The 22,562-nt window shown below is 49.4% G+C and overlaps 1 protein-coding gene across 1 annotated transcript in view; it reads left to right on the plus strand.

Annotated features, from left to right (window-relative positions):
• The first annotated feature begins 825 nt into the window (after positions 1 to 825).
• nhsa (Nance-Horan syndrome a (congenital cataracts and dental anomalies)) overlaps positions 826 to 22,562 on the plus strand; it is a 29,021-nt gene continuing 7,284 nt past the window's right edge. Inside the window, exons 1-5 of the mRNA XM_056413958.1 lie at positions 826 to 1,219; positions 18,529 to 18,681; positions 18,992 to 19,110; positions 19,451 to 19,513; positions 20,238 to 20,430. Of these exons, the coding sequence (XP_056269933.1) occupies positions 940 to 1,219; positions 18,529 to 18,681; positions 18,992 to 19,110; positions 19,451 to 19,513; positions 20,238 to 20,430 (808 nt within the window). The 5' untranslated portion in view covers positions 826 to 939. The remainder of the gene's footprint in view (positions 1,220 to 18,528; positions 18,682 to 18,991; positions 19,111 to 19,450; positions 19,514 to 20,237; positions 20,431 to 22,562) is intronic.

Genomic DNA, 22,562 nt, shown 5'->3' on the forward strand with positions numbered 1-22,562 from the left:
GTAAATGAAGTGCTACACACTGTAGCTTTAAATACCACACAATGTACCTTTTAAATACTATAAACTGTACCTTTAAATGCCACACTGTACCTTTTAAATACTACAAACTGTACCTTTAAATGCCACACTGTACCTTTAAATACTATAAACTGTACATTTAAATGCCACACTGTACCTTTAAATCCTATATACTGTACCTTTAAATGCTATATATTGTATATCTTTAAATATTATAAACTATACCTTTAAGTGCTACACTGTACTTTTAAATCCTGTATACTGTAACTTTAAATATTATAAATTGTACCTTTAAATACTACATACTATAAACTGTACCTTTTAATCCTATACACTGTATCTTTAAATACTATCAAATGTACCTTGAAATACTATAAAGTGTACCTTTAAATGCTACACTGTGCCTTTAAATACTATAAAGTGTACCTTTAAATGCTACACTGTACCTTTAAATACTATAAAGTGTACCTTTAAATGCGATACACTGTACCTTTAAATACTATAAAGTGTACCTTTAAATGCTACACTGTACCTTTAAATACTATAAAGTGTACCTTTAAATGCTACACTGCCTTTAAAAACACCGCCACGTGACTTTAACGTGCCCCGTGAGTGCCGTTCTTCCCGGGGAAGCCAACACGGCAGCTCATGGAGTCCCGGTCCAGCCGGACCTGGACTCCGCTCCGGGTTTCCCCGCCGCCTCCGGTCTCTTTTTTAAAAAGCGCCGTGGCTGTGGGACCAGTGGAGAGTCCCAGTCCGCCCGCAGGAGCAGATGACCCGGCGCAGCGCAGCGGAGGATGGGGGGCACCGGCAGCAGCTGAACCCCGCGGACCCGGACCAGGGGCCGAGGAGGGTCCAGAACCGCTCACTCTTTGGGTCACTTTCTCTTCCCTTTGGATTTACCGGACCCGAACCGACACCATGCCGTTCCCCAAGCGACTCGTGGAGCCGCAGCTGCTGTGCAGGCAGCGGCCCGCGGACCCGGACGCGCCGCCGGCCGAGGACCTGGTCTCCGTGAGTAACGCGGCTCTGGCCCGGGTCCTGCGCCAGCTGTCGGACCTGGCCCGGCACGCGTGCTCCGTGTTCCAGGAGCTGGAGGACGAGCTGGTGGCCATCGGCCTGCGGGTCCGCGGGCTGCAGGGCCGGATCCCCGGGGTCCAGCAGGGCTGCGCGGACCTGGACCCGAAGCAGGAGGCAGTGCGTGAGTGGACCTTCTGTGTTATTGCGCACGCGCACGAGAGTTTACCTCAAGTTGTATACCTGTAGTTAAACCTCCACACGAACTCCTACAGGCGGCTACTCTTATTGTTGTTATCACGCGTTCCCACGCTGAGGGGCGTGGCCTGCGCGGTAGTTACCGGTATTACAGGTTCGACTTTACGTTAATGATCCGTCTTTAAATGACGTCACTGAGTACACAGATCGAACAATAAGGACATGATAATATGAGACCACATGCAGGTATTACAGGGAAACAAAGTGTGTATTGTTCCTGGAACAGGTAAACATATGTATGAATGTATGACATAAATATATTATACTCTTCTTATTGTTCTTAAATAATATGAAGTCTTTAAAAAATAAGCTTGATGCCAGAATGAATAAGCGTGAGAACCAAACTGAAGTTTTTGGGGGCATTTCTGCTTTGACGGAAATATTGTTACTATTATCCTATTTCTTTATAGTATATAACAAGTATATAACTCATGTCTTTTTAAACACATGTAAAGCTAGTGTGTTGTTGTTGTTGTTACCTGTGTGACCTCCGTCAGTAGTTCACCTGGTTTCTGATATAATATTGATTATAGATTGAAAACACAAGTTGTGCTCCTCATGTTCAACTGTGGTTGGCCCGCTGGTGAGAATTCATTACCCTGATAACACAGCCCCCCCCCCCTACCCCCTGACAGGAGGGGGTATTTATGTTTAAACTCTCCAGGAAGCACTTAGGGGACCGATGTGCCTCCCCCCCCCCAGACTGCCCTCCCTCGCTGGGACCGACCCGCAGGATTCACCCCGTTTTAGTTGAGGTTCAGCAAGTCCTTGCATGCCCCCCAGGCCCCCCTGTCTCTGGTCTGGTGGTCTGGGACAGGGTTAGTCCGCCTGCAGGTATTCATCAATAAGCCAGGCCCTGGGCCCTCTTGGACCCGGTCCCGGCGGCTCCACGTCTGCCGAGCCTTTCAGGGTCTCGTTTGCGTCGAGATTTGTAGAATTTTTGTTCACACGGTCGTAAAAAGTCTAAAAAAAGACTAAGCTGAATATTTGGGTGAACTCCTGAGCTGCTGGGTCTGAGGACCAGATGAGAGACTCCTGGTTCCTGAGCCGTTCACCGTAGTTCTGTTCCCAACGTGTTATTAATCTGTGACTCGTGATGAAAGAGGTTGTTACAGCTGAGCCATGTGGAGGAATGAAGTCGAGCTGCAAATTAAATATCACAATAACAACATGACTTTTAATTCATTTAACGGATGCTTTCTGACACTTTAAGTATTCCTGCTTCAAATTAAACAATGTAAAGATATATTTCCGACATTCTTTAGTTTCTTCGTGTCACGTAATGTTTCTTCGTTTCACATAATGTTTCTTCGTGTCACGTAATGTTTCTTCGTTTCACATGTTTCTTCGTGTCACATAATGTTTCTTCGAGTCATGTAGTCAGTTTCTTCGTGTCACGTAATGTTTCTTCGTGTCACGTAATGTTTCTCCGTGTCATGTAATCCGTTTCTTCGTGTCACGTAGTCAGTTTCTTCGTGCCACGTACTCTGTTTCTTCGTGTCACATAGTCGTTTCTTCATGTCACGTAGTCTGTTTCTTCGTGTCACGTAATGTTTCTCTGTGTCACGTAATCCGTTTCTTCGCGTCACATAGTCCGTTTCTTCATGTCACGTAATGTTTCTCCGTGTCACGTAGTCCGTTACGAACAACAGGACCTCATCTGAATGACAATCGGTGTAAATGGGGCAGTTGAAGGCCTGAGAGCTTAGCAGAAGGGGGATGGGGGGCTTTTATTGTGATTCTTGATTGATCCACCATTTTGGATTGTGCATCGATATGAGATATGGACTTCATTGGTTTGGCTTCACCGGCCTGCTGTCTGCTGCTGAGCCTTTAAGTCTTTACCAACAGCACCAGCTGGATGACAGCTGCCGGCCCATATTATATATGTATATATATACACATGCATTCAAAAATATATATATATACATATACAGTATATATATATAAACAGTGTGAAGAAAGGCGGGAGGAGAGATGCATGTGCAGCTTTTTGCAGAGCTTTGGAAACAACTTGGTGGAAATATTGTGTTTTGAGAGATAAAAAGGAAAATCTTGTTCATGAAAAAGTCGTCACACACGTGCACACACACACATGCACACGCACACACACACACCATCACCGTCTGTGTTTACGACCATCGGGGCTCCGTAGTGCCCCCATGTTCAAACACTCTGCTGGGTCTTAGGTTACACCGGCTCGGGGCGGGGGGGTCTGGGTGTGGGGTGGAGGTCTGGGTGGGGGGGCACGGGGCTGGAGGTTCACCACATTCCTCCAGCAGGCTCCAGAGACGGTCTGAATCTAAACAGGGGAGAGTCTCTCGGCTCCACTCAGGAAACAGCTGCTCTACACACAATATATTTAATAAGTCAGAATCACTCTGCAGATATTACGAGCGGCACCGCGGTCCATTTTCTGACCCGTCGGGCGATTCAGAGCCGGTTTTACCCATCATGCATCAGTCGTCTCACAGGAGAGACGTAATCGTAATAAGTATAAATGTGTGACCGTCACGTCGGCTTTAGACTCGTCTCCTCAGCGTTGCGCAACCCCCAAGAATCCCCCGTGGCGGTGGAGCTTCGCCTCCGTCTCGTGAGGCGGAGGAAGGGAAGGAGCGTCCGTCCTCCACGGCCCTCGTCTTCTTCAGCTGCTCTGTGGCTCGAGGCCGGTCCATGGCTGATGCAGGAATTAAAAGGTTTTTATCAGGAATGCAAACAACTAAAATCTATTTAAATGCACCAGTTGGCCGAGAGGTCACCTCTAAAAATAGAATATACCATTTATAATGACAACATTCTGCATCTGTCCTTTTTCTAAGCATGCAGAAACGATTATATACCACAGGATATTGAACCTTTGATTTTTTTCTAACATAACTTGTTTCTCTACTTAAAGGTCATGAAGTAGTTCATGAGGTCTGGGTCTCCAGCTGCTGATGACCTCCTCTAGTGGAGGTGGTTCATGGAGTTTAGAGATTACACCTTCAGTCGGGGTTCATACATCTGGGTTACAGTCCCAGGTCATCTGTGTGATCGCCCCCTGGTGGTGAGGAGGATAACGCGATAACTAAGTCACCGCTTCTTTAAAGAGCCGTGTGGGTCCAGGGTCTCTGGAGCTCTGACTGGGGGGGTCGTTCCTCAGGTGGATGAGCTGAATATGAGTGGATGAATGTGAATGGGGGAACACGGCGTGGGGGCACATGCGTTCCCCGATGGCGTGGAGCCTGGGGGAACAAAGCCTTCAAAGAGCCGTTGCTCCTCGTCTCTTTCATTACAGAACCGTGAGCCGACTCCTGCAGGTCCAGACAGCCTGCCGTGATATCGTACCCGGATAATTATAGAGCGCCTTTCAAAGGCTTCTCATTTACACCCCCCCCAGACAGACGGGGGCGGCCCAGACCTCCGCTATGGGGATCGGCCCGGGGGCGATCACCACGTCAGGAGAAGTCCATTCAGTCAATAACCTGAGAGGCAGAGAAGAGGGCGGAGCCACGGTGAGTCACTTCCATCGCGATGAGGTCAGACATCCGGATGTCCTGATTGGTCCATTTATATTTATTTAATGAGTAAATATTGTGAGCTGAGCGATGATGAAATAACTCAACATAGCGACGCCGCGTCTCCTGGAAGAAAGAAACGGATCAGAAGTATAAAGTCTCTGATTTCTTCATGAAGAAGAGGTGAAGGATAACACAAACTGTGGCTTTTGGAGAAACAACTTTCACTATTTTCTGACACATTTAATGTATAATGAGTAATTCCCCCCCCCCCCTACACACTCACACACACTCTCACCTCCATCAGCTCTGCATGGGTCCCGCTTGTTGAAGTGGTTTTCTGCTTGTCAAGTCAAACATTCAAGAAAGCCACAGCCCCCCCCCACCCCCCCGCCACACATAAACACACACACACACACACAAAAATCCCGCCCACACACACACAAAAACAAACACACACCCTTAAGTTGTCCTGGGTGGTTTGTGTGATGAGGGGAGATGAGAGAGAGAGGGAGGGAGAGGGAGGGAGAGAGAGACCGAGAGACCGACCCTCTGAGGGTTCTTCAGGCTCCTGCAGGTGAACCCTCAGATGAGGGTCTCCGAGGTGTTTTATTCAATAACATTCTCCAGGGGTCATTACTCTTTATGGAGTGGAGAGTGAGTGGGGGGGGGGGGGCAAGTCGTTTACCCCCCGACCTCAAAAGCCTGCTGACCCCCCCCCCCCCCTTCCAACACACAAAAGAACAACCACCCCGCCCTCCATCTTGCTCTTCAATGGGCTTCTAAAGACTCGACCAGCCAATTAGAGAAGACTTGATACGAGGAGCCGCTGAGAATGATTAAACCCTGAAGGTCAACCAGAGGTCGCCCAGAGGTCACCGAGCCGGGACCCATGACCAGAGTTAGTTTATTACTTCCTCATCGGGGGAGGAAGAACCATAAACTCATGTTTACAACGTTAACTGAGGGAATACATCAAGAGAAGTAGAGTCACTATAGAGACTTCTATACAACCAGAGGAGCCCCCTGGTGGTCAGGAGAGAGAATGCAGCTTTAACACATGAAGCATATACTTCTATACAACCAGAGGAGTCGCCCCCTGGTGGTCAGGAGAGAGAATGCAGCTTTAACACATGAAGCATAGACTTCTATACAACCAGATGAGTCGCCCCCTGGTGGTCAGGAGAGGGAATGCAGCTTTAACACATGAAGCATAGACTTCTATACAACCAGAGGAGTCGCCCCCTGGTGGTCAGGAGAGAGAATGCAGCTTTAACACATGAAGCATAGACTTCTATACAACCAGAGGAGCCCCCTGCTGGTCAGGAGAGAGAATGCAGCTTTAACACATGAAGCATAGACTTCTATACAACCAGAGGAGTCTCCCCCTGGTGGTCAGGAGAGAGAATGCAGCTTTAACACATGAAGCATAGACTTCTATACAACCAGAGGAGTCGCCCCCTGGTGGTCAGGAGAGAGAATGAAGGTGGGTGTGACCTCTCCATCCAGCAGACACATATTCCACAACATCTGCTCAGACCTCTGTTCCCCGTGTGTGTGTGTGTGTGTGTGTGTTATTGCTGATCCTGAAGCTTATTTAAATAAATATCTCGTTGCCGTGGCGTCGGCGTTTACGACCTCGTCGCCACATTCCTTCTGCGCGGCAACGCGGTGAAACCTGTGAAGCTTCTCGGGGCCACCTGGATCTCCTCTCCGACTGACCCCGCCCCTCTAGCCCCGCCCCCTCACACCCACACGAAGACTGACTTAAGTATTACGCAACGGGTTCAGTCTGAAAGGATCTCGTGGCGGCGGCAGGAAGAGAAGATCACGCCGTATCAAAGTGCAATTCTTTTATTACAGTGGATGCTCTTGGTCCATCTGGTGGGATAAAGGTTCCCGTTGCCGTGGCGACGCCCTGAGGGGCTCCGCTGGGGAAGTCCAACAGGAAGGAGGAGCTGCAGGTGTTTAGTCTGGATGCTCTGGAATGTCAGCCGGGCGACTCATCACTCATCTGAACGCCACGCACCGCCACACAAGAGGAGGAAACGAGGGAACAAGGGATCAAGGGAACACCTGGGGCGAGCTGAAGGTGTGAAGACGGCTCTCTCTCTCCGAGCTCTCAGGCAGGAGATTCAAACTGAGACCTTTATTTTGAAGGAGAAGGTCGCGTGAAGCTGAGAGGACGCTGGGATCTGATGACGAGGTGTGGAGCTCATGTAGCTCACCAAGTTCACCCTCCTCCTTTTTTCATACCCGCTTCCTCCTCTTCTTTTTTCATAGCCTCCTCCTCTTCCTCACCATCCTGATCCATCTTTTATTCCTGCCAGTAGTTTCTGTGGCTGCTCTTCTCCCTCAGGACTTTACTTTGTTCTTCTCTTCTGCCTCTGAGCTTCTAGGTCTCTCTCTCTCTTCCCCTTCCCCCCCCCCCTCTCTCTCTCTCTTTCCCCCTCTCTCTCTTTCCCTCTCTCTCTCTTTCTCTCTCTCTCTCTCTCTCTCTTCCCCTCTCTCTCTTTCTCTCTCTCTCTTTCCCTCTCTCTCTTTCCCTCTCTCTCTGTCTTTCTCTCTCTCTCTCTTCCCCTCTCTCTCTCCCTCTCTCTCTCTTCCCTCTCTCCCCTCCGCAATCTCTCTCTCTCTTCTCTCCCTCTCTCTCTCCCTCTCTGCATCACAGTTTATATTTGGGGCTCGTCCCTCTGGACTGGTGACCTTCTCTCTGTTGTGCTTTTAATTAGAAGTCGAGTTATCTCATAGAGACTTCTATACAACCAGAGGATTCGCCCCCTGGTGGTCAGGAGAGAGAATGCAGCTTTAACACATGAAGCATAGACTTCTATACAACCAGAGGAGTCGCCCCCTGGTGGTCAGCAGGGAGAATGCAGCTTTAACACATGAAGCATTGACTTCTATACAACCAGAGGAGCCCCCTGGTGGTCAGGAGAGAGAATGCAGCTTTAACACATGAAGCATAGACTTCTATACAACCAGAGGAGCCCCCTGGTGGTCAGGAGAGAGAATGCAGCTTTAACACATGAAGCATTGACTTCTATACAACCAGAGGAGCCCCCTGGTGGTCAGGAGAGTCATGTTCTATAGACTTCTATACAACCGGAGGCCCAGTGTATTTTGGTCATGAAGCACCAATCAGATGAAGAGAAAACATGAAAGCCCGGCCACCTCGAGGGGTCAAGGTCACTGGGGGGCGTGGCCAATCGGGGCGCGGCGATCACGGGACTCCTGTGACTCGGCAGCCGGTGTTTGCACAGTTACCGCGGCAACGCGGCGGCCATTGATTTAAACGTCATCAAAGTCTCATTGAGCTCTTTTTATGGCCTCTTGTTCTCGTTTATCATGACGCCTCCATTTACTAAAGGCACGAGGGCGTCGGCTCGCTGGTCAGGAGGAGGAGGAGGAGGAGAAGAAGAAGATGTTAGTTTTTCTAGCGCAGTGTGTTTTATTTTGAAAGGGCCTTTGGAGGTGGATCAAAGACTGCTTTATTAATAACACTGAAATGAAAAGCACATGCAGGTAGTCGGCCGAGGTGTGTGTGTGTGTGTGTGTGTGTGTGTGTGTGTGTGTGTGTGTGTGTGTGTGTGTGTGTGTGTGTGTGTGTGTGTGTGTGTGTGTGTGTGTGTGTGTGTGTGTGTGTGTGTGTGTGTGTGTGTGTTGTTCTGGACCTGGAGACCATAATAAAGTGCATACCGGGCCAGATTACGCCGGTTTATCTGCAACAGTTTCTCAGCTTTTCTTTCAGCTCATCCGCGGTTCCTCCGGGCCGGAGCCCCGGGCCCGGGGGGCCCCTGCAGATGGCCCCGCTGGGTGAAGTGGGCCACGGTTAGGACCCCCAGGACGGGACAAGGGAGATTACGGGTGTCTGATCTCCTGGTTTTAGGGGGGAGGGGCACTGCCCTGATCTGTTGTTTACCCACTTGGTGGGGGGGGGGGGGGTCATGTGATTATGTAATCACTACAATCCACAGGGGGAGTTGATTGACGTAAACAGACACCTCCAAACCATCGCTGGTCAACTGCCAAAATAAAACTCACAGGAACACGTCATATTATTATTATATCTTCTGATTCAACTTTATTTAAACTGGACAGAAAGTAAATTAAACTCATCAACTCCGTCTTTGCATTTCATTTATTGATGATGAGGATGACTATGAACAGGATGAGTTCTCCTCCATCAGCTCATTGAACTTAATCTAATTACCTCAAATGAGCGTCCTCTTCCTCCCGTGAGGACTCACCTGAGACCTCCGCTCATGTAAACCTGCCGGTGGTTCTTGAGTGTTCTGGTGGATGTGGACCGTAGAGCGGTCGGACTCGACGCTCTACGGGCCTCAGCAGAACTTCTTCCTGCTCAGTGTTTTATCTTTCCTTTCCTCTGTTGGTTTGTTTGAAGTCAAACTCTTTATTCTCCGTTACAGGAGAAAGAAACACTTGTAATTCTTTCCTGAGAGCCGCCAGATGTTCATCTCATTATAAAACTAACTATTTCCAACTGGACACTGAATGGACTCCTCCAGCCGGGTGCTGCTCTCTGATTCCACAGGAAGAGTTTGAGTAAGAAACGTCATCAGAAACCGCTCTGTGTAAAGAACGTCTCCACGAGCTCTGTGGTGGAGGAGCTCTGTGGTGGAGGAGCTCTGTGGTGGAGGAGCTCTGTGGTGGAGGAGCTCTGTGGTGGAGCTCTGTGGTGGAGGAGCTCTCTGGAGGAGCTCTGTGGTGGAGGAGCTCTGTGGTGGAGGAGCTCTGTGGTGGAGGAGCTCTCTGGAGGAGCTCTGTGGTGGAGCTCTGTGGTGGAGGAGCTCTGTGGTGGAGGAGCTCTGTGGTGGAGGCGCTCTGGAAGCTCCTCTGGCTGCAGCGGTTTCTTTTCTTGGAGGCTGTTTACTTTTTGTCCGGTTGGATGAAAGAAGAAAAGAACGTTGAATGAACTCAGAGACACGGAGGCTCCTCCCCCTGCCACGCCAGAACGCTAACGTGACGCTGACTTAACTTTTCTTTCACTTTTCATTGAGATGTTGTTGTTGTTTGTGTTTTTTAGTGGCACATTTACACCTTTTTAGAAAAGTCTTTTCTTTTGAAAATACACTTCCTGTTTGACTTCGGAGCGTGAACGTAGCTGAGCAGGAGAAGTTGTTCAGCTTCTTCCCACAGACTCTTGTTTTCATGACCTCTGACCCCAGAACACCTGAGACATGTGATCTAGGATGAAGGGTCCAGAATGATGGATGTTGATGTATGTTGTTGATAGGGTTGGGTACCGAAACCCGGTGCCAATATGGTACCGGTTCCAATACAACCGGTATTACCCGGACCGAAACGCAACGCACATTTCGGTGCTTCTTTCCGGTGCCTGAGCCGATTGAAATTGAATATTGTTGTGAACTTCTCAGGTGACTCCGCCCTGTCAGCAGGTTGAGCCTCTCATATGTGACTCTGACAGCGGAGGCGTGGCCGTGTGTGACTGTGAGCCCGTGTGGAGCACACCAGCGTCAGGCTGGACGCGACGGGGAGACCGTCACCGGTCCCCTGAACACGGGGAGACCGATGATGATGAGCAGCCTGAACTCAGATTAGTACCGTATCGTTGATTGCAAGTCTTGCATTCATAAAAGTAGCCCAAGAAATAATAAATTAGCCATTATAACCATGCTTAAGCTAGCTCGTAGCTAGCGTTAGCTCGTAGCTAGCGCGAGCTACGAGCGTGACAGTCTGCTAGCAGATGTGTTGGTGTACAGCGGTCCCGGCTGTATACCCGGTGTTACCGGGAATATAATGACTGAGGAATAAAGACCGTGGGGCGTCACTTTGTTTCAGTGTAACTGGCTGTCAGAAGCAAAACTGTATTTGTCACGTGTCATCTTCAGTCCCTCTGATTGGTTGTTCTCTTTGCCCATCAACACAGTGACAGGATTAACACTATAAAGTCTGCACATGACGATACATATCACATATAATGGAGAACATTGTGTATGTTAACAGTCTGATATCCGTTGTGTGTCAGTGCTCCATGATAACAGCTTCTACAGGGAATATGGCCAAAGAGGTTTTTAATGTCCTCATTGTGCGTAAAAAAAAAAAAAGGCACCGTTTAGGCACCGGTATCGTTTTAAAAGTACCGGTTTAGCACCGGTATCGGAAAAAAACCCAAACGATACCCATCCCTAGTTGTTGATGTATGTTGTTGAGTCTGTTGTTGTTGTCTGTTGTTGAGTCTGTTGTTGTTGTATGTGAGCAGTAAACAGGCTCGTCGCGGTGCGTCTCACGGTCTGTTGCTCCGTCAGTGAGTTGAACCTTCAGCAGCGTCTTTATGATGTCCCAGGGGTCAGAGGTCAGGGGTCTCCTCTCATTTAAAGGTGCAGTACGCTTCTTCCTCATGAGGAGCTTCTCGTCTTCTTTTTCCTTTTTTATGTTCTTCAAACTTCTGCAGACTTGCTGCCGCCGCGTCGCTCCGTCACGCTGGGGAGGGGGGGGGGGCAGATGTGTCCCGTCCCATCTGGCCTGCTGCTCACCCTCGAAGGCGTCGTCTTGTCATTTCACTCGTGTTTCCTGTCGCATTTCGCACCTCGAACGCAACGTTTTTTGCGCCGTCAGCAGAGATCTTGTTTCCCTCTGTAAACAAACACACACACACACACATACACATACACACAAAGACACACACACACATACACACACACAAAGACACACACACAAAGACACACATACACACACACAAAGACACACACACACATACACAAAGACACACACACACACACTTTGGGTTATTGAAGTGTCCTATCTCATCTCAGAGCTGCACATGCTCAGTGTGAACCCGCCAGTGTCGTTGTTGTTGTGTAGTGTCAATTAACTTTTCTTTATTTCCTGGTACTTGAATCTGTATCGCTTTCATTTAATTTTTAAAAATGTCTATTTTTTAAAATACATTTATTTTACAGAAAAATATAAAATACATACAAAAATGTCATTAAAATATTTATTTTTATTATAAAATATTTTGGGGAATTTTTGTGTTTTAAAAATGTAGACGTACATGAAGGACAACGGGGATTTGAACTGAGACACGTTGATGACATCATGTCACGTGACGTCCTGTGACTTCCTGTCACGTGACATGTGGCCAACATGGCCTCTCAGTAAACAACACGGTTGTTTACCTCGGACTCTTTAATCCTTAATCTCTCGAGGTGACACACTTCTGTGAAGCATCTGTCTCCGGAATTAATATTCACCCACAAGCTCCGCCCCCAACACCAGTGAGTGACATCTGGTGCATTGTGGGTCACCGACCCAGAGCCTCACTGAAGCCACTCTATACTATCTACTGTAAATAGTTGTGAAACATAATGTTCTTTAAACTTATTTTAATTGAGCAGCTTTTATGAATCTTTAAATAAGTGAAATATGTTCACTCATATTTTAACCACCAACGATGTTAAAGTAACATTATGTAACAATTGTACCTTAAAATAACAGCTTGAAAAAAATTGTGCCGCTACAATGACTTTTAATATGGCGATGTGCGGCTCCGCCATCGGGGGTCTGTGGGGAAATAACTCCGCTCTGTAGGATTCTGGAGCCGCCCGCTCCGGGGCGGATGTACTAAGACCTGCTTTCTGGCAGTGATTACGCAATGTCATAAAGTGCCACTCCACGCTCGCAGCTACAGCATAAGGGGAGCTTTTTTATGTAGCTTTTTGGTGTTGTCAACAATATTGTATTCGATCACACGTACTCCACATTCAAACATTTAGAAAACAACGTATATAGGATGAAAACGCGATCGGTATTTCATCTAAACTAAATGTTGTCATTCTTTTGGTTATGTTGTTTCATTCGCCCTGAGCAAGGGAAAAGGTACAATACGCTAAAAAGGGAATGGGTGGATCTGCGAATTCTGGTGTTAACTCTCTCTGCTCAAATGGTCGTAAAAGAAAAACACACAGTCCATATGCGGAAACCCAAATGTTATTATATTAAATCAAATTCAATGCATCTGAAGCCCCCAAAATGAACACATACACTACAAACAATCAAACCCACTCAAAACGAAGTATAATCCCCGGATCCCGACAGTCCCCAAAGTCTTTGCAGTCCCCCAAAAAAAAAGTAAATGACTGCATGCACCCCCCCCCCAAAAGCCGGCAAACAGCTGACCGACCAGGCGGAAACGTGGCGAGGCGCCGCGTTCAATCCCCGCGCTACTTCACCCTGGTCCGGTCGGTGCTGGGCCAGTTCACAGTGTTCCTGCTCAGTCTTCGTATTCGTGATCCCGCCCGTTGGTATAAATCCAAAATAGAAACAGTCGCCGGATTGCTGCCGTTCTGAGTCCGCTCACAAGACCGCCGCCTGTCAGCGCGCTCCAAAGAAAACAAAAACTCGCGTCACCTCCCCCTCGTCACCTTTTATAACCCGTGACACGTACAAATAATAACAATAATAATAATAATTATTATAATACAGGACAACACATGATACCAACTCAATACAAGTGTATGCGAGGCAGCGTCTATCGTAACTGGTTATTTACGACACTGAAGTAAACGTTAAATACCTCAAAAACTGAAGGGGGCGCTAAAAGGGAAAAACTACATAATGGGGCTTTAAAAGCACATTTTGTGGCTTTTGAATGTAAATGTATGGAAGAAATAACAAAAGATATTTTAATAACATTTTCCTCAATTTAACTGACGGGAATTCAAAAGTCTTCTGGTCGTTTTTAAATAAAACCCAAATGATTATGAAATAAAGTTCTTCTAAAACATCTGATCCCCATCAGAGAGGAAATCATTTGATCTGGATGGAAGATAAAAAAACGTGAAAACGTGAAAACGTGACACCGAGATTCCAGAAGCTCCGCCTCCTCGACCTCGTCTGTCTTCAGGACGAGTTGTGAGAGCTTTGTTGGCTCAGCGCTCACATTCCTGCTGCTCGCTCTCCTTCTAGACCACGGGGGGGGGGGGGGGGAGAGGAGGAGGAGGAGGAAGAGGAAGAAGAAGAAGACCAGAGACATCAGGAGGCCGATCAGTGGGCACCTGACGGTCAATTGGTTCCATCCACAGGAACCCGGTTCCTCCATAACAGAACCGACCGCACAAAGAGACGTTAACGAGGGGGGGGGCCGTCACAGCTGAGCGATGGTCTTTGACGTGAGGAGACAGGAACACACACAGACTGCTGGTGGTCTAGAGACCCCCCTCAAGTCCTCCTGGACTCTGTGGTCCAAATATGTTTATATATATATATATATAATATTTATATACATATTTATTTATATATTTATTGATACATATGTATTTTTTGGGGGTTTTATTCATGAATACTTTCACACAGAATGTGAATATTAAAGTTGGATCCCGTATTCACCGCTGTACAACAGGCTCTCCACATCCACGTCCTCCTTTCACAATAAAAGCCCGAGGCGTAGAACAAAGGGACCTCCTGCTGGTCCTCGGCCTGAATGAATATGAAGACTTGCTTACTCGCATCTCTTTTCACTTGCAGTATGTTGTTGTTGTTGTTGTTGTTGTTTATCAGCCGGCCTCAAAGAGTGTAACTTGAAGTTGTCGTTGCATCTCCATCAAGAGGCTCCGAGTGTTTTAGGACGAGGAGCAGAGGAACTGTCACGGGGTCATCACACCACTTAGTCTGGAGTCTTTTAATTGTTACGGTCTTTTATTTTGGCGGGGCGGTACAGACGGTTGTAATCACTGGAAGCCGAAGGTCAGTCTGGATCCACTGTTTCAACATGGAGGAGGAGGAAGGACACCCAGATTGACTGCTACTCTACCTCTACCTCTCTCCCTCTCTCTCTCTCTCTACCTCTATCTCTCTCTCTCTACCTCTCTCTCTCTCTCTCTCTCTCTCTCTCTCTCTCTCTCAAGTTGGAGGAGGAGAGAAGGAATCTCTGGTTTAGGATCTGTGTGACGGTCTGGACGGGGTGTGAGTGTGTGTGTGTGTGTGTGAGTGTGTGTGACACAGACACACACACACACACACACACACACTCGCCCATGTTTGGTTTCAGAATGAGAACCAACAACAACAACTTTTCTTAAAGTGCTGATTCACTGTTTTTATTTGTTTTCCACTCGAGTGAAGAGATGTTGTTCATTTAAATGTTTAAAATGTTCATTTAAATGTTGATTGAAGTGGTTATGAGGAGATGATCGGAGGAGACAATGACATCATGACGCCTGGATGGCTTCAGGATGGAGGTCAAACCCCCCATGAAGACACACACACACACACACACAGACACACACCACACAGACACACACACACACCACACAGACACACACACAGACACACACCACACAGACACACACCACACACACCCACACAGACACACAGACACACACACACAGACACACACACACCCACAGACACACACACACCACACACAGACAGACACACACACGCACCACACACACACTGTAACAATGCAGAGCGATGCCATTGGCTGACAGGCCACGCTCTCCCGGCCAATAGCATCCCAGGACTGAGAATGTTCAGCCTCTCTTAGTTCCAAACATATAAAACATTTATATTTATGTATAAATCAAAAGCCTCTTCCTCTGGGAGGTGATGTGTTTATTATTTTAAATGCAATGAAACAATCTGACGGATCAATAATCTGCAGGAGGAGAGAGTTGATCAGCCTGGGCTTCACCTCGCTTACATAACGGGGGGGCGAGGGGGCGTGGCCTCCCTCTTCTCTTTCTGGGAAGTTGGATGTTTGAAACACGAGAACTGTGAAGGAAAAACCCTGAAACGCTTCTGTGGTGACGGGAAACTTCAGATGACGTCTATACAACCAGAGGAGTCGCCCCCTGGTGGTCAGGAGAGAGAATGCAGCTTTAACACATGAAGCATAGACTTCTATACAACCAGAGGAGCCCCCTGGTGGTCAGGAGAGAGAATGCAGCTTTAGTGGAGGGAAGAAACACTTATTTGTAGTTTCTTTTTCCTGACCAGCGTGACTAACGATGTGTGTAGAGACGGTTGCTAGAGACTCAGGATCCTTCACGCTTATATAGATAACACTCCTTAGAGAGAGAGAGAGAGAGAGAGAGAGAGAGAGAGAGAGAGAGAGAGAGAGAGAGAGAGAGAGAGAGAGAGAGAGAGAGAGAGAGAGAGAGAGAGAGAGAGAGAGAGAGAGAGAGATTTCTTCATTACGTTCTCTAACTTCTGAAGCGGCCTCGTTTCCCCTCAAAGACAGAAAGTCGCCTCGCTCACCGGACGTCTACGAGAAACGTGTTGCACCGCGTAGAGAACACACACACCAACACACACACACACACAAACCAACACTGTGTTTTTAATGGATTCCTTGGCTTGGGATTTAAATGCCGACTGGGCAAAGTCTGACCGCAGATTCCTGCAGCGAGACGCAGCCAAAGAGGAGCGTCACCGAGGGGAGAGGCTCCTCACTGCTGCACTCCCTCTCCTGACCACCAGGGGGCTCCTCTGGATGTATAGAAGTCTATGCTTCATGTGTTAGAGCTGCTTTCTCTCTCCTGACCACCAGGGGGCTCCTCTGGTTGTATAGAAGTCTATAGAAGCGTTTTACGGAGACGCCCCCCCCCCCCCGATGAGGAAGGTGGGCGTGTCCCTCGTGTGGTTATCTGGAGCTCAGCCAATCAGAGAAGACCGGTAACACCTGACTCCTCAGGTGAAACGTGACCCGGTGGGAACAGAAGTCTCTGGAACTCGACCCGCTCTGGAGAACAATGCATGTGGTGTTTGGGACGGGCAGCCGGGGGGACGCCCGGGGGTCCGCTGCAGATCTGGTTCCTGTTCCCTCCAACACGCCAGAACCTGGACCGGGTGCTGGCAGGAGAGCTGGCTTTAAACTACAGTCCTCCTCTTCCTCCTCCTCCTACTCCTCTTCTTCCTCCTCTTCCTCCTCCTCCTCTTCCTCCTCCTGTGGTTCCACAGAAAGCAGCGAGGCAGTAACAGATGTTGTGTTTTGGGGGCGGAGCTCTTTAAGAGCTCTGTGTGTTTTATTAGTGGAGCTCCACAGGTGCTTTGAGGGGGCGGAGCCTAACGCACTGGTTATTACCATGAAGACTTTCTCTGCTTTGGTGGAGGTTCTTTGTGACGACACACACACACATGTACACACACACAGACACACACACACATGTACACACACAGACACACACACACATGTACACACACACAGACACACACATATACAGATATACACACACAGACACACACTCGTGTTCCCTGCCTCAGAGCAGGGCGTCGTGCTGACCTCTGACCTCTGGATCTGTTGTTGAGCCACAGACTCCAGGTCAGTTGTACATGTGAGCGATGTCATGACCTTTAACCCTGCTCCCAGGAGCGGCCCTAGCACATTTGGCGCTCTAGGCGAGCTTCACGAGTGGCGCCAGCGGGGGGGGGTGCTAGTGAGAGGTGAGTGTGCTCACCTGTGTGCGCGCATCGCGGCTGAGTGGAGCAGCGCGTGCGCTCTGATCGCTCTTTTAATGAAGTCTAGATTTTTTTTAAACTGCCCCCTTTTTTTGCGCCCCCCCTCTGAATGGCGCCCTAGGCGGCCGCCTATACCGCCTGTAGGAAAAACCGCCCCTGCCTGCTCCTCCACCTCGAGGTCATACAGTAGGTCATGAGCATGAGGGGCTACAGGGGGTCTGGGGAGGTCTGAGGGGGTCTGGGGTTCCCTGGTTGGTGGTATCTGATCCTCGGGCATCGGACCCCTCAACATTCCTCTGGGGGTCCACGTGGGGGGTTAGGGACCTGGTCCACGTGGGGGGTTAGGGACCTGGTCCCCCAGGGGGGTTAGGGACCTGGTCCACGTTGTTTCAGTGGTTTGGATTAGAGTCCTCCTGCAGACCATAAACAGATTAGTGGGGGGGGGGTCGGCCATCTGGGGTGGGGGGGCATGAAGGGGGGGGGCAGCAGATGCTACAGTGGAGCTCGGAGGTCAGTGTGGCAGCGGGGGGGGCAAGTCCCACGGTAATGTTCAACTCCCCCGAGGTTGAAGAGAAGCTTTCACCTCCGTCACACGAGCTCCTCTTCCTCCTCCTGCTCTTCCTCCTCTTCCTCCTCCTGCTCCTCCTCCTCTTCCTCCTCCTCTTCATCCTCCTCCTCACAGTGAGACTTTATGACATCATCTTTGTCTTCTGGGTTCTCAGACCGACACTGTAGTTGTTGGAGACGTTCGGCTCAAGTCTGAGATTACAAGGCAGAGCGGAGTCCTGCTCCTCCTCCTCCTCCTCCTGCAGCCCGTGGAGGAGGAGGAGGAGGAGGAGGAGGAGCAGGAGCAGGAGTTGATTGATGGGTCACTTCACCTCTTGGTGAAAGTTCACAGTGACTCTAAATGAAAGAGAAAGAAGACTCAACGTGTTGCTTTGGTCTTCAGGGGGAGTCTGCCCTCCTTTCATGACTCCTCCCCCTCAGGGCTCCTCCCCTCATGACCCCTCCCCTCAGGGCTCCTCCCCTCATGACCCCTCCCTTCATGACTCCTTCAGTGTCTCCAGGCTCGGCTGCTTTGCCCTGACAGGCCGTGGCAGCGGAGCAGTGAGCTAACAGCTGATCTCCTGACTTCCCTGAACCAGAGAACCAAGAAGTTGATCAAGTTTAATAAAGTTTAATAAAACATATTTCACTAAATATGATGAAGACTCGTTCACACAGCATTCACAGCCTCGTGTATATTTGTATTTATATATTAATAGTGTATTAATGGAAGCTGCTGTCCTCCCAGCGGTGTCGGACCTGGATGTGGAGAGCAAGCTGACGGAGCACTTCAGGGCCCCGTGGCCCCTGCAGAGGAGCCTCCTGGGGGCCTCCAGCCGGCCACCCTGCCTGGCCGAGCTCCACCAGCAGGCCGGCCTCAGCCTGTGGACCCCCCACCGAGGTGAGGACCCGTGGGACAACATGGGGTTGTTCTGCCCCCTGGTGGCGGTCTGGAGCTACTGCACTCACATGCTCTCTTTTTTCTGTTGTGGTTGTATGAATTACATTTCTAAAGTTATTTTGTTGTTTAACAGAAATACTCTTAAAGGGCCAGTACGATGTTCTGAAGTGTTTCTATGAGCTTCCTTAAAGGGCCAGTACGATGTTCTGAAGTGTTTCTATGAGCTTCCTTAAAGGGCCAGTACGATGTTCTGAAGTGTTTCTTTGAGCTTCTTCTTCTCCAGAGGTGAAACATGTGGATATTGTTTCAGACCCCCAGAGGAGGCGACCGGGCAGCGCGGAGCGGAGAGTGACCATCTCCACCCCCCCGGTGTCCTCCTGCCCCCCCTCGCCCTCCGGCCAGCGACCGGAGACCCCCGACCCGACGCCGGTGAGACTCGCTTCATATTTAGTTCTTTATTCATTATGATATTAATATGTATTTGTATGTGATCATCAGAACATTTTACACAGTCACGTTTTTTTTCTTCTTCCAAACTTGTTATATAATTCCAATTTTATTCACAACATATATTAATTTATTTTGTTGGTTTTTTTACATTTGTTTTCTATATTTTTCTCTTTTCTTTGGGAATATATATTTTTACAGAATAATCTATTTTTTCAGCTTTTGCAATGAATACCTCAAAGATCGTGTCTAGCTCCCCCAGTGTTGTTGTTGTTGTTGTTGTTACATATCTCCATGCTCATTATTTGTGTTTGGTCTGTAGTTTGACTCCATCCGCTCATCCTCCCCCACCGAATGCTGCCGCTTCTCCCCCTGGAGCAGAAAGGTAGTGGTCCCTCCCTCCTCCTCCTGCTCCTCCTCCTCCTTCCTTCTCCCTCATCCTCCCTCCTCCTCCTCTGTCCTCTTCCTTCTCCTCCCGCCTCCACCTCCTCCTACACTGTGTGTGTGAGTGTGTGTGTGAGTGTGTGTGTGTGTGTGTGTGAGTGTGTGTGTGAGTGTGTGTGTGTGGTGACATGCTTCACTCACTCGTTCGATGGCCGCTGTAACGTCATCCACTCGTTTCCTTTCCTCTCTCCTTGAAACAAATCAGCAAATAAAAGTTCTCTTTTCCTTTTTTCACTTCCTGGTCTGGAGACGTTTCCACGGAAACCACTTTCTCCTCTTGTGACCTTTTCTCCTGCTGGTCTCTCATTGGTCCGTTGGGACCGGAGACAAAGAGCTGCTGGCTTTTAACTGGGGGGGGGGGTATGGGTGGGGGGGACCAGTTGAGCCTGAGAATCCCTCCCAGTCCTCAGCTCCTCTCTGGACCTCGAGGTAAGAAGTGACGAGCCGGTGGACGTTTACTCAGACTTTTACTTTTTGGAAACAACATTTCCTCTTGAACTTTCACTTCCTGTCACTTTGTCCGTGCTTTTCCATTTCCTGTCTCTGAAGCTTCTTTAACAGCTAATGAAACGGTCGAAGAAGATGAAGATGAAGAAGACCTCTGCATGTTTCTCTCTCCGTTTCCTCCTCAAAGCTCCCCGTAACCAAACCTCCTTCTGTTTCAGGCCGTGACCTCCGACCCCGACGCCGACCCGGCGTCTCTGGGCCAGCGGCACCGGTTCCCCGTCCCCAACCCGCCCACCACCCTGGACAAGCAGACCAACTGGGCCGGGGTTCTGCCGCTGCCCACCCCCGAGGACCGCATGAAGACCAGCTCCCTGGGGGTCTCCTCGAGTGTCATCCCCATCAACGTGACGGGTGAGCCGGCCGGGTTCTGTCTGCCGGGTTCTGTCTACTGGGTTCTGTCTGATAGGTTCTGTCTACTGGGTTCTGTCTGCTGGGTTCTGTCTGATAGGTTCTGTCTACTGGGTTCTGTCTACTGGGTTCTGTCTACTGGGTTCTGTCTGATAGGTTCTGTCTGCTGGGTTCTGTCTACTGGGTTCTGTCTGATAGGTTCTGTCTGCTGGGTTCTGTCTGATAGGTTCTGTCTGCTGGGTTCTGTCTGATAGGTTCTGTCTACTGGGTTCTGTCTGCTGGGTTCTGTCTGATAGGTTCTGTCTGCTGGGTTCTGTCTACTGGGTTCTGTCTGCTGGGTTCTGTCTGATAGGTTCTGTCTACTGGGTTCTGTCTGCTGGGTTCTGTCTACTGGGTTCTGTCTGCTGGGTTCTGTCTGATAGGTTCTGTCTACTGGGTTCTGTCTGCTGGGTTCTGTCTGCTGGGTTCTGTCTACTGGGTTCTGTCTGATAGGTTCTGTCTGCTGGGTTCTGTCTGCTGGGTTCTGTCTGCTGGGTTCTGTCTACTGGGTTCTGTCTGATAGGTTCTGTCTGCTGGGTTCTGTCTGATAGGTTCTGTCTACTGGGTTCTGTCTGATAGGTTCTGTCTGCTGGGTTCTGTCTGCTGGGTTCTGTCTGATAGGTGCTGTCTGCTGGGTTCTGTCTGCTGGGTTCTGTCTACTGGGTTCTGTCTACTGGGTTCTGTCTGATAGGTTCTGTCTGATAGGTTCTGTCTGCTGGGTTCAGTCTACTGGGTTCTGTCTACTGGGTTCTGTCTGATAGGTTCTGTCTGCTGGGTTCTGTCTACTGGGTTCTGTCTACTGGGTTCTGTCTACTGGGTTCTGTCTGATAGGTTCTGTCTGCTGGGTTCTGTCTACTGGGTTCTGTCTGCTGGGTTCTGTCAGATAGGTTCTGTCTGCTGGGTTCTGTCTACTGGGTTCTGTCTACTGGGTTCTGTCTGATAGGTTCTGTCTGCTGGGTTCTGTCTACTGGGTTCTGTCTGCTGGGTTCTGTCATGACGCTCAGAACTACTGGGTTCTGGTCTGCTGGGTTCTGTCTGTTTCTGCCCCCCCCGTGACCTTTGTCCTGCTGACGCTGCGACACGAATGACAATTAGTTCGCTCTGAAAAGGCCGAAGCCGTTAATTTACTGTTCACGGAGAAATGAAGGAGTTGTTCCTCCTCCCGAGAGGAAACAGCTTCCTCTGCGTCGTGATAACTTTCTGCACGTGACTCTGAGGCTCTGTGGCTTTAGTCGAGCGTTAGAGAGCCGGAGGAGGAGGAGGAGGAGGAGTAAGAGGAGGAGGAGTAAGAGGAGGAGTAAGAGGAGGAGGAGGAGGAGTAAGAAGAGGAGGAGGAGGAGGAGGAGGAGGAGGAGGAGGAGGAGGAGTAAGAAGAGGAGGAGGAGTAAGAAGAGGAGGAGGAGGAAGAAGGAGGAGGAGGAGGAGTAAGAAGAGGAGGAGGAGGAGGAGAAGAGGAGGAGGAGGAGGAAGAATAAGAAGAGGAGGAGGAGTAAGAAGAGGAGGAGGAGGAGGAGGAAGAGGAGGAGGAGTAAGAAGAGGAGGAGGAGTAAGAGGAGGAGGAGGAGTAAGAAGAGGAGGAGGAGGAGGAGTAAGAAGAGGAGGAGGAGGAGGAGTAAGAAGAGGAGGAGGAGTAAGAGGAGGAGGAGGAGGAGGAAGAAGAGGAGGAGGAGGAGGAGTAAGAAGAGGAGGAGGAGGAGTAAGAAGAGGAGGAGGAGTAAGAAGAGGAGGAGGAGGAGTAAGAAGAGGAGGAGGAGGAGGAGGAGGAGGAGGAGGAGGAGTAAGAAGAGGAGGAGGAGGAGGAGGAGTAAGAAGAAGAGGAGGAGGAGGAGGAGGAGGAGGAGTAAGAAGAGAAGGAGGAGGAGGAGTAAGAAGAGGAGGAGGAGGAGGAGTAAGAAGAGGAGGAGGAGTAAGAGGAGGAGGAGGAGGAGTAAGAAGAGGAGGAGGAGTAAGAAGAAGAGGAGGAGGAGGAGTAAGAGGAGGAGGAGGAGGAGTAAGAAGAGGAGGAGGAGTAAGAGGAGGAGGAGGAGAGAGGAGGAGGAGGTGTAAGAGGAGGAGGAGGAGGAGGTGTAAGAGGAGGAGGAGGAGGTGTAAGAGGA

The sequence above is a fragment of the Pseudoliparis swirei genome, chromosome 5 (genome assembly GCF_029220125.1).
Source record: "Pseudoliparis swirei isolate HS2019 ecotype Mariana Trench chromosome 5, NWPU_hadal_v1, whole genome shotgun sequence".
NCBI lineage: Eukaryota > Metazoa > Chordata > Actinopteri > Perciformes > Liparidae > Pseudoliparis > Pseudoliparis swirei.